General features: G+C 45.2%; 1 protein-coding gene across 3 annotated transcripts in view; it reads right to left on the minus strand.

Annotated features, from left to right (window-relative positions):
• Positions 1-539: 539 nt before the first annotated feature.
• triob (trio Rho guanine nucleotide exchange factor b) overlaps positions 540-12,088 on the minus strand; it is a 70,159-nt gene continuing 58,610 nt past the window's right edge. The window contains exons 47-60 of one of the 3 annotated variants that reach the window (XM_041943351.1): positions 11,822-12,013; positions 11,467-11,644; positions 10,379-11,262; positions 9,154-9,404; positions 8,915-9,044; positions 8,770-8,797; positions 8,407-8,569; positions 8,138-8,259; positions 7,472-7,550; positions 4,386-4,586; positions 4,128-4,266; positions 3,493-3,679; positions 3,138-3,364; positions 540-3,068 (exon numbers count right to left, since the gene is read on the minus strand). In XM_041943351.1, coding sequence (XP_041799285.1) covers positions 2,937-3,068; positions 3,138-3,364; positions 3,493-3,679; positions 4,128-4,266; positions 4,386-4,586; positions 7,472-7,550; positions 8,138-8,259; positions 8,407-8,569; positions 8,770-8,797; positions 8,915-9,044; positions 9,154-9,404; positions 10,379-11,262; positions 11,467-11,644; positions 11,822-12,013 — 2,913 coding nt within the window. In that variant the 3' untranslated portion in view covers positions 540-2,936. Of the gene's footprint in view, positions 3,365-3,492; positions 3,680-4,127; positions 4,267-4,385; positions 4,587-7,471; positions 7,551-8,137; positions 8,260-8,406; positions 8,570-8,769; positions 8,798-8,914; positions 9,045-9,153; positions 9,405-10,378; positions 11,263-11,466; positions 11,645-11,821; positions 12,014-12,088 lie in introns of all 3 variants that reach the window. The other 2 variants (XM_041943352.1, XM_041943350.1) reach the window with 2 other exon arrangements.

A 12,088-nucleotide genomic window follows, 5' to 3' on the forward strand; every position in this document is an offset into this window, starting at 1 on the left:
GATCACCAACACTCCCTCCTTTTTTCTTTTGTATGGGTTATCACAGGTACTCATCTTCGTCAGAGACAACAAATCATTTAGCCTTACTATACACAGCTCTGTCTTGTTTTTATCTGATCATATCTGCTTCTCACGGTTGTGAACATGATTTGCCCAGGTCGATCGACATATCGCATCCACCACGGTCACCTTTATCACAACAACAAACCACATGTGAAGCGGATGTGTTGCTTTTCTTACAGGTTCTAGTTTGAAACAAACATACGGTTTTAAATCAGCCTTTATGCCACCTTTGTTTTGTTTTGTTTTTTTTAATTATTGCTGTTTTCATTCATTTTGATAAACTGTTGACTTGTTCAGGGGTTTTCCCTGCCTTCTTCTCATGCCAGGAATACAGCATTGTCTCGCCTTCCAACCCTCAGAGATGACTGGAAATGATCAATGAATAACAAAAGCCTCAAGAAAAGCCTCATTTTCATATGTAGGTGTATGTGAGTATGCTGTGTGTGCACACAACGTGACATCAGTTGTTCCTTGTACGTTTAATGGCAAAATAACAGGACAAAATAAAATATTTACAACACTTAGTAACATGTAAACACAATCTTCTGTACAAAGAAATATACATGCAAAAGTAAAAATAAGTCCTAATAAGACATTCAAAATGACATTGCTGCAGTCTATGTGTATTTAAAATATGACATAGTTATGAGGTTTACATCCTGGGTGCGGGCAAACTGCCCAACCCTCTCTGTACATCTTTACATCATGTATAGGCTGGGTCTCCCAAAGGCATTTTATTACTTCCATCATATTCTTCTGTGAATAGGCTTTAAGAGAATTGAATAAACTGATTAACAGCATGATTTTGGGAAACCCAGATCCACGACAATAAATAAAAATGACACAAAATGTGAGACTTAGACTGTACAGACCAACAGGAGTCACTGAACTCGACATGTTGTTGACTTTTTAACATTACATCGGATTATCTGACAGTAACTCTTACAACCTTCAAATAAAATAAGAAGCAATGCACGTTTTAGTTTCACCCTCCTCTCTAGGTTGACCCACTCAACTGGCACTTAAAAAAAAAAAATTCAACAACTTCTTCACCTAAAGACATCAACTCATTCAAATGAAAATAAGTGGAAGAGATCTCTACGGCAGATAGCTGTTCATGCTCAGTGATACTTATCAAAGGGATACATTTGAGGTGTTGGTGGTAGATTTGGGTGCCTCTGAAGAGGCATAATGCTTTCTCTAATCAGTTAAAGTCCATGGTGAATGGGCCGCAATTAGACATTTTCCCAGTCTGATCGCTTGGTAAAAATGTCAACCAATTCTGTCTCATGACGTCAAACTGTGATGCTAAAAAATCTAGCAACATACACCAGCGTCTACCTACAAAAGCCAAACAAAATCACACAGCAAACCACTTTGTGCACAGCTTGAAAAAAGACAAGTGAAATATTCGGGTTTTTTTTCAGCAATAAACCACCAAACAATTTCTCGTTACAATAAGAATAAATAAAGCCAGACTGAACCTTTGTAAACACTCATACGTCTGGGTTCAGTGTGATCTGTTATAACTTAACATGAGAAATCATAAAAAAAAACACATTTTAGCAGGAAAAGAAAGCATAGTCAACTTTGGTATTGTTACAGAAAATAAAAAACATAACAATGACAAAATGAAAGCGTAAGTGCCTATATTTCATAGATACACATTTTTATACATTATTTCCGAAAACCCTCCTCTTGTCGGCGGGTTTTGCAGATATTAATACTGAACTTAATACATAAGAGTTAACACAATACAGACATCTATCGCAGTACCAGGTACGTACATGCCTTTTTAAGAATACGGCTACAACACAAGTCTTCATAAATAGTTGCATAAATGTTAAAGCTGCAACATTGCACATGGGAATTGATGCAAAATACGAGTGCATTTCTAGTAGCAGTTTGTTCATACTGAAATCCAGCTGCTGAGGGTCCGCAGGGAGTGACTGCATGGGCTCACTAATACTCGGCAAATTAAATAGTAGCTTTTGTTCATTTGAGACGATTCTTCAAACTGAGAATGAAAGGCAGGAATATGTTATTTACACATAAGGCGGATTCAGGTAGAACTCTGAGAAGCTTCGCCGAATAGCTTTAATGCTTGTTCAAGTTAATTTAGTTTCTCTTAGTGTCACAAACTGAAATGATTCACCTTTCAAACTGAACAGGGGCATAAAGATAAGCAAACTATTGCACTGAATTGAACTACAAGGTGTTTCTGGAAAACATGGTTTTGGTCTTCATCTTGTTCTCGAATGAGTGGACCCTGCTGATGGGTTCACACATCTCAGTCCTCTTGTTTTCTTTGTACTTGCTAACTCACCTTTGTTCTCCAAAAAGTATGAATAAAGACAGTTCTCTGTTTCCTCGCTGTACATGGTTTCATTTACAAAAAGTAATCTCTCGTTACAAAAAAACATTTTTCTTGTGTTCAACCGAAAGCAGCCTGAATTACTCTGAATATACAGTATTCTATTTTCTCTGTTTAACACTGTCCAAGGCGCAAGACTTGCTCACGCTGGCTTGTTGAGAAAGCTTGGTTTTCTCCCTGCTAAGTCAAGGTTTGAAATCTCATATAGATTCCAACAGTTCATTTGTTGTGCAGGCATAATGACAATATGCCATGGTAAAGGGGAGGTGGGGGGGCAAAGGGTTTATCAGCAGAGGTTGGTCAGTCAGCAGCAGCAGGACTTTTGTGGCTTGGTGAGGGAGATAGTGATCATTGTGGAAATGTTGCTGGTGGTGCTCTCAGTAGAGTTTTAATACAGCTCAACTGAAACGAGTTGCCTGACTACTCATCCTCCACAGTGTGCCAGACAGTGTGTGTTTAGAGCACATGTGGCTGTCACATCTACCCACTGGCCTGTTTGTTAGATGTGGTTGAGCAGGCGGCTGTGAAGAAAGGCCTTGATGGTGACAATGGGCCGCACATCGTTCTGGTGTTTCCGTCTCTCGATGAAGGAAATCAGTCTGGAGGTGTCCAAATGTGAGGTGTGACGGTTCTGAGATGGCGGCAGCGCCGGATACTGCGTATGATTTAAGGTGGCATGTCCAGCGTCCCGGTTTATCGCGCCTCGAGGCTGGAGCCACGGCTCTTGCAGACAGAGTGCTGCGGAGGGTCGTTGCTCCGGCTCGCCCTGGAGCAGCAGGCAGACGAAGTCCCTGGCGGCTGGGCTCACACCCAGGAAGTAATCCTCCGGGAAGCTGAAGTCCAGGCGACAGATGTTCAGACATGTCTCCTCCAAACTCTCATCCAGGAACGGAGAGGCGCCGCTTAGTACCACGTAGGCCACCACCCCTGTAGATTAGCAATTGAATTGGTCAGATGTGTGCATCAAGTCACATTGACAAATATGAAAGAACCATGTGTCGCTAAATACGTTTCTTATAATGTTAGATACGAGTTATTGGTGCTTGGTTACGGACCTAAGCTCCAGAGGTCAGACATCAGTGAGGCAGGCTGACCCAGGACCAGCTCAGGAGCAGAGAACTCTGGGCTCCCCAGGAGAGGATGGATGTAGGGGGAAGGAGGGTTTAGCTGTATGGCGTCACCAAAGTCCGTCAGCTTGATCACTGGCTGGGAAGACGCATGTTCCACCACGATGTTCTCAGGCTGCGGGAGCACGACAAAGGAATTTCAGACACCACCGTTAGACCCAGAGGAACATTGTAACACCAGCACATCCAAATGGAGATTCAGCTTCTATTGTTCTTGGTGGTTTGCTGACTCTTGTGACACTTAAACTGTACTAGACTTTGCTTGGTTTGAAAATACATGAAAAAAAAATGCAGTTTAACTTGCTGGTGAGGAAAATTCTGAAAATCATGAGATACAATGTCTGTATCAAAGAGGTTTCCTCCCGCAGCCCATGGTGATGTCTTAAAACGTTCTGTTTGACCAACAGTCTAGAATGAAGCGATATTTATTTTGCTCTAAGATTAGACAAAGAAAATCAAAATACATTAACATTTAAGGGTCTGGATCCAGAGACCTAATCTACGACTAATCTATTAATCTACTCACTCTTTAGCTCTACACTGATGTGAGAAAATGTATTTACTTTGAGATCAAGGTGTGCTATCCTCCAGCTGTGCAGGTAGTGGAGAGCTTCAAGAATATCTCTGAGGTACAGAGCCACCTTCTCCTCCGTCAGGTTGCCCCAGCTCACTATATAGTCCAGGAAACGTCCCTGGTCTGCCCTGAAAACAGAAACACATAATGCGTCCATCAACAGTGGCTTCTCACAGGTCTTAACAATTCATATCTTAAAACGACGCAGAGTCACACCAGCTACATGGAACTACATGACCGAACTTACATTTCTAGTACAAGTACGTAGCTGTTGGCCGTCTCATACGTGTCCAGCAGCTTGACCAGGTTGGGATGGTCCAGAGTCTGGAGGAGCCTGATCTCCTGCAGCACCTGTTCACGACGCAGCAGCTTCTTGTTAACGTGTTTCGCTGCAACCGTCCGTTTACTCCCTCTCTGGTCGCACCGCTTCGTCGCTGAAAACCGGCCCCTGGGGAGCAGAAACGGGGATAAGAAGAACGCGTGAATACCTATTTAATACTCCGTGGCGCCTTTGCATGCTGAGGTTGTCACACATTTTATTTATGTTGCTTTTAGCTCTCTCTGGATCTCAGCTACACTTTCAAATCCTTTAGGGGATGTTTTGCTTGTTTCAAGTTGCGACAATCTTTTCCTCTCCCTCAACTTGTGTTCAGAGAAGAGGCAGACCTTGAGGAGTACACATCATCTGTATTGTCTTATGTTCAGTTCTGCACTGATGCTGTCCTCCCTGTTAAGACCATCACAGTGTTTCCCAACCAGAAACCATGGCTGGACAGCACAGTGCAGTCCCTGCTGAAAGCCCGGGATACTGCCTACAGATCTGGAGACAGGCTGGCTTATAGCAGGGCTCGAGCAGAGCTGAAGAAAGGAATCAAGCAGGCCAAGCTCCAGTACAAAAACAAAATTGAAGATCACTTCAAGAACAACAACCCACAGAGCATGTGGAGAGGCATCAGAACCATAACGGACTACAAGCCGAACACTCAGCTCACCAGCCTGACACCTTGAACAGCTTCTTTGCCCGCTTCGACACATCAGGCAGCAGAGAAGTCACACACCTACCCCGGCTGGAGGAGCAGCACCAGCCCCTCGTCCTGCAGCAGCACCAGGTGTCATCCACCCTGAGGAGGATCAACACCCGCAGAGCTGCAGGACCGGATAAGGTGTCAGGCAAGACTTTGAGGACATGCGCTGACCAGCTAGCAGGAGTGTTCCTGGACATTTTCAACCTGTCCCTGCAGCTGTCCACGGTTCCTGAGTGCCTCAAGTCCTCCACCATCATTCCGGTACCGAAGAAGACATCCATCACCTGCCTGAATGACTACCGGCCTGTTGCACTGACCCCGGTAATCATGAAGTGCTTTGAGCGGATTATTCTCAGGTACATCAGAGACTTCATCCCCTCGGACCTAGACAGCCTTCAGTTTGCTTACAGAGGGAATCGGTCCACAGAGGATGCTGTCTCCATCACCCTGCACACAGCCCTGACCCACCTGCAGCAGCCCAACACCTACGTCAGGATGCTATTTGTAGACTTTAGCTCAGCTTTTAACACCGTCATCCCAGACAAGCTGGCGCTGAAGCTACACACGGTGGGTCTGCCTGCGTCTCTGTGCCACTGGATCAGAGACTTTCTCACCAACAGGCCTCAGGTGGTGAGAATAGGGAACATCACATCATCCCCTCTGGTCCTCAGCACGGGCACGCCACAGGGTTGTGTGCTCAGCCCAGCCCTCTTCACCCTGTTTACTCACGACTGTGCTGCCATCCACCCCACCAACACAGTCGTGAAGTTTGCGGACGACACTACAGTAGTGGGTCTCATCTCAGATAACAACGAGACCCACTACAGAGAGGAGATACACCAGCTCACCCAGTGGTGTTCAGCCAACAACCTGGTGCTGAACACAGGGAAAACCAAGGAGGTCATTGTGGACTTCAGGAGGTCCAGGAAGACGGATCACGCCCCCCTCCTCATGGACGGAGAAGTGGTGGAGCGTGTGGACAACATCAGGTTCCTGGGCCTCCACATCACATCTGACCTCTCCTGGTCCATGAACACCTCCCGCCTGGTGAAGAAGGCACAACAAAGGCTCTTCTTCCTCAGGAAACTGAAACGGGCTGGACTCTCCTCTCGGTTGCTCGTTAACTTCTACAGGGCCACAATTGAAAGCATCCTCTGCCTCAGTGTGACAGTGTGGTATGGCAGCTGCACGGCACAGGAGAGGAAACAACTGGCACGGGTGGTTAAAACTGCACAGGGCATCGTGGGCTGCCCCCTCCCTGACCTAGACTCTATATATGAAGGTCGGGTCAGAAAGAGGGCGAGATCCATCGCCACGGACCCCAGCCACCCGGGCCACAGACTGTTTGTACCTCTTCCATCAGGAAAGCGGTACAGGAACATCCGCACCACCACTAACAGACTGAGGGACAGCTTCTTCCCCAGAGCTGTTAGAGCTATCACCCCCAGCAGCCCCTCACTGCAGTGAGAGACTGTGTGAACTGTGAACACTGCACACCGCACTTTACACCTACACCTATACCTCTACCTCCACCTGCACCTTCTGTGTACTTGACTTTTATGTACACACATATACTATAATTATATACATTTTAGTATATCAGCACATTTCAGTTTCATTGGCATATTTTATTCTGTCGGAACATTTCACTGTGTATATTTTATATTTTATTCTGCTTGTATATTTTATTCTGTTTGCACATTTCACTTCCATATTTTATTGTTTATTGTTTAGTATATTTTATTGCCTAAGTATATTTTCATTCTGTTATATTTTTAATTGCTTCACGAATATTTTTTTTTTTATTGCATGTTGGTTTATTTTATTTTATTGTAGTTATCTTAATTTTATTCACTCTTTCTAGTCTTATCTTTCTTACCATCTAACATGGGGGTTGCAATGAAAATTTCATTGACATGTGCAATGACAATAAAGACTCTTGAATCTTGAATCTTGAATCTTGAATACTTACTGTATTATTGTATTATTGTATGTTGTAGTGTGCTTCCCTGAACAGGATTTAACAGCGACAGCCAGACAACCAGGGATCATTCATGCACTTCAGTTTGTCAGATCAGTCTACAATATGTCATTAGAAAGTAGTATTATAAATAAGTATTGTAATCAGTTAGCAGGAAATTTCAATTCCTCCTTATCAAAATGAGCTCACCGCAACCAACTACTATTACTGCCACTGGTAGTAATATCAGTAATACCGAGAATCCGTTCTCTGATGTGGTTAAGGAACATTACATGGCAGTCAAACAGTGACAGTTAAACTGTCTGGGTTTTATCAGATCACTCTTACCTTCCTAGTTCAGTGATCTCTGTGTAGTGGGACTCAAAGCTGCTTTTCCAAAGGACTTCACTGCCATCATCAGGGCTTCCTGAAAACACATATTTTGATACATACATTTTATAATTTGGGTCATGCTGACAGTTTATATGATATATTCACCATTAACTAGTTGCTCCTTGGCATGTATATTAGTAGCTATTGGCTCTTTATTAGTTTTTATAATTACATTTTTTTTTATAAATAAGGCATTAATGATATATAAATATATTATTAATGCCTTTTTCTGCATGACTATATTCTGCAATTAGCAGGCCATTTAGTTTTCCTACAATAACTTCCTAATTACTGCTTAATATAACAAAAGAAGTTGTTGTACATGAATCATAATAACCCTAACCCCCAGAATAAGGCGTTAAGAAGTACTTTATAGTGACTAATAAAGAGCCAATATGCTACTCAAATGTATGCTAAGAAGCAACTAGTTAATGGTGAACCTTAATATAAAGTGTATCCTGGCTGGTTAATTTAAAAGGAAGTACAATGTGTACAGTTTTAGCTGTTCTAAACTCCTCCCAGCACCCCCATGTAGCCAATAATTAAGCTATACAGAACAAATCCAGGTGGCTCACTGGCAAACGAATAGTTGCAGGGTTTATACCACGACAGGACTCTCACCTGAGACTCTGAGGTTGGCTGAGGAGGTGACAGAGCCTGCTACATTTGTGGCGACACAGGTGTAGACACCACTGTCCTCTACAGACACTCCCAGGACACGAAGGGTTGCCTCCTCCGTCTCACTGTAAAAAGAGAGAAGGATGGACAAATGAGCCATCATCTGACCCGACAGTCTGTGCAGTCTGCATCACAAAGACTGCTACTTGGGCTCGCTCTTTCAACGTGATAAAACTAATCGAACCAATCATCAAACTAATTCATGCAGTCACCTGTAAGTGATGCTGTAGTGTCCGTTGTTGCTCAGAACGGTGTTGTCGGGTCCCCGCCAGGTGACGGTGGCCCGGGGCCGACCACACACTTTGCACCTCAGAGTAACGCTGTCGCCGCTCTCACATGCTACATCACTGAGGGGGATGAGGAACTCTGGAGGAGCTGGAGAGAAAGGGATGCTGTAGTGGACTGTGGACATTTCAAATATGTCTAATTCAAACATATAGATTAGTAAGGTTTATGCATTCTTTTTTTACACACACACACTCACACACACACACACACACACACACACACACACACACACACACACACACACACACACATCCACTTTATAGTCAAAAGCAACAATGTGTACATACCATCATGAATGAAGTTGGGGTTCAGAAGCTGTAATGAAAACGGAAGGGAAAAAAAATTGATTTGTTGCCCAGATCAAAACGCAAAGTGAGACAGAGCAAATAAAATTTTACTTTTGGAAAAGTTCTTCTTCTTCACACTCTCTACCTTGACAGAGACTTTGTTGGCCAGGCCATCCTGAGACTTGCGGTAGCCGTTCTCCATCTTCCTGCCCTCCTTGTCTCTTTTCTCAGACTTTCGGCGGATACGGAGTGCTGTGTGCCATGATAATGATTTTCTAAAGCAAACACGAGCAGAAAGGAAAAAAAAACAAGTTTCTTTGTGTTTTTGCAAAATCATGATGAATTCTGACATTTGCACACGCTTGTTTTGTCTCATAGTCTTACTTGATGGTTCCTTCAGGGAGTTCGGGTGTGATGGAGGATGACGTATGTCCTAATACGTAGCCAGGGATCCAGCCCTCAGCCGCAGGGCAGTGCTCATTGGCTGCCCGGTACACCAGGAACATGTTTTGCTGGTTGCTGGCTAGCATTTGGACTACCTCACCCTGCAGCACACTGATCTCATCCTCCTTCACCGCCACATAGTCCTGGGTCACCAACATGGTGGACACGCTGCTGCTGCTACTGCTTTCACTCTGTCGGAGGAAAAGATTGCAAAATTTTAGAGTCAAACACACGCCAGACAGCGCTGGCGCACAAACCAACGCATTCATAGATATACACACATTAAAATACACGTATGCACACACACATACAAGTGTATCAATAGCTTCACACCAATCAAATGCATGATTTGATTACACACACAAATGACCTCGCTAATACGCCTGATGCATGCAGCAAAGGAAGCATTGCACTTTATTCATCTTGCAGAGGAATGGTTAAAACGATCATTTATGTCAACTGTGATGAGTGACAAGTCACTATAGAAAAACAGAAGTTATGTTCTGAGAAGTTGTGAAGCAGAAGTTATGATCCTCACGTCAGAGATGCTGAAATAAGGAAGTTTGTGGGAGGTAAAAAAAAAAAAAAGTTCTCAGAAGAGGACACTAAGAGCTTGAAGAGAGACAGAGCAGGTTGAAGTGAAGCAAACAGTAGCCGGTAGAGTCGCACCATTGTAACGTTCAGGCTAAGCAGCTTACAGGCTAAAGGGGAAAGGAGGTATATGTGGAAGAGCTCCTCATCCGTGACAAAGTTCTGACCAGTGATGACTGATTATCGCAAGGGAACATTCCCGCGAAAAAGATCAAAGAGAAATGGTGCTTTGAAATCATTTGTGAACTGTTAGTGTTTATCTGCTGCAGTTGAGAAGCAAACACATACTGAAGCTCGGAGATAGTGTCTAATAAAGCAGAAACAACAGTTGCTCTATGAGTCAGATCCACACTGTTAGTACATTCTGGGAGAGCTCTCTCTCACACACACTGTCGGTGAAGTTAGTGCACTCAGATAGCCGTTAATCTCCAGTGTAGTAGTCGTTGCATGTACAAGCCATTCTCAGAGCCAGCGGCAGGGTGACTGACTGACAGCCAGCCAGTGAGGGCAGGGTTAGTGACTAGTGAGTAGCCTTAGGCCTCACTGAAGCCTGGGCCTTGACTTGGCATCTTACCCCGTTGCTCTGGGTGGAGTGTATGGACTGTTCGCTGGTGGAGGAGCAGGTGCTCATGCGGTCTATGTCCTTACTGTGGGTGGAGTGGCGGTGATGATGAGAGGGCGTGCCATGGCTTCCTCTGCCCAATGAGTCCCCTCCGCCACCACTGTCGCTGGGGTAGGAGAAGGAACCAGGCCGGCTGGCGGGAGAGGGAGGCATAGCAGGGACCATAGCCCAGAAAGCGTTGCTTTTATGAGCTGGGCTGGAGGGGACAAATGCTTCCTTTCCTCCTCCGGGGGACTGGGGTGAAATCAGAGGAGAAACTGTCCCAACTCGTGGGCTTTTTAGGGGCAAATTCAGAGGGGCCACGGCCATCTGTGGTATACCAGCTCCTTGATGTTTCTGGGTTTCTTCATAGCTCCCCAGACCCGGTCTGACACTGCCCTCCATGCTGTCTGAAGGCCTGTTACTGTTATTACTGTTACTTCCATGAGGACTCTCCAGCCTCCTCATCTTAGGGACCTCTGAGGCTAACAGCTCTCCATTTGTGGTGCTGTCTGAGTAGGGGTTAGAGGGGAGGGACTGAGGGTGGCAGGGTGACCACATACCTGCTGATCTGTCGGGCCCCTCAGGGCCCGGGGGGTGGTGGTGGTGGACGGGCTGGGGGAGGCGTGAGGATGGCTGGGGGATGCGGGAGGGTCGGGAGCGAGGGCCGCACAGAGAGGAGGAGCCGCTCCCTGATCCTCCAGAGCCACCGCCGCCACCTCCCCCTCCCAAGCTGGAGGTACTGTTGGCGCTGCTGCCTCCTGGCAGGCCTGCACTACTGCTGCTACTGCTGGGTGGACCGCCCGGCCCGCCACCACCCACGTGGTTCCTCTGGTACTCTATGGGGGATGTCAGAGCTGCGGGAGAGGCGCAAGATTTGACTCATGTCACAAATTGCATTAGAAACCTTAATGAAAACTAGAGATTATTTAGTTCCAAATGTTGAAAAATGTGGAGGACAATCCTTTAAAGTCAAACTCTCAAATGCTACTTATGCACATTTCCACCAAAGGAGGTACTGCAGCATCATTTTGGTGAAACGTTGCAAATAATTTCCTTACCATTGAGGAAATTACGCTGGTTCTCCAGTATCTGGCTGACCTGGTGGACCCAGACTTGACTGACTCCAGGACTTGTTGAATGGAGGGTGTACCTCTCCAGGTTGCCACTAGATGATCTGGAGGTGAGGGTGAACTTGCAGGGGTCATCCGCATTTTCTTCTAAACCCAACCAGCTCACCTGAAGTGGAAAGGAGAAAGAGAGAAGAAAATGGCGAGGGGACATTTGTAAAATGAGTTTGATATTGGCTTCTTGATTGAGAAAGCACATTACAATTATGAGTGCATGAACATAATATATTTGTATCATTAGTCAGGGGCTCTGACAGTAGCTGTGATTTTATTGAGCTTCACTAACCTTGATGCTGTTCTTAAAGAGGTAGCCAGGAGTAGAGAAGCCTTTCTTTTTGTCCAGGGGCTCACTGAAGATGACAATCTGCTCAAACAAGAAGACCCTCCTCTCTTTCATCCTGGACAGAAGTCCTCCATCCTGGTCTGACACCATGAAGGTGTCTTGGAGGAGTAATCTGCCCTGTGCCACAATTTTACCCTGAAGAAAAGAGGACAGAGGGAAAGGAAATCAGAGGAAAGAGAGGGAAGGTGGAGGAGAGCATTTTTTCCAAGT

This window comes from Chelmon rostratus, chromosome 8 (assembly GCF_017976325.1).
Source record: "Chelmon rostratus isolate fCheRos1 chromosome 8, fCheRos1.pri, whole genome shotgun sequence".
In the NCBI taxonomy this organism is placed as follows: domain Eukaryota; kingdom Metazoa; phylum Chordata; class Actinopteri; order Chaetodontiformes; family Chaetodontidae; genus Chelmon; species Chelmon rostratus.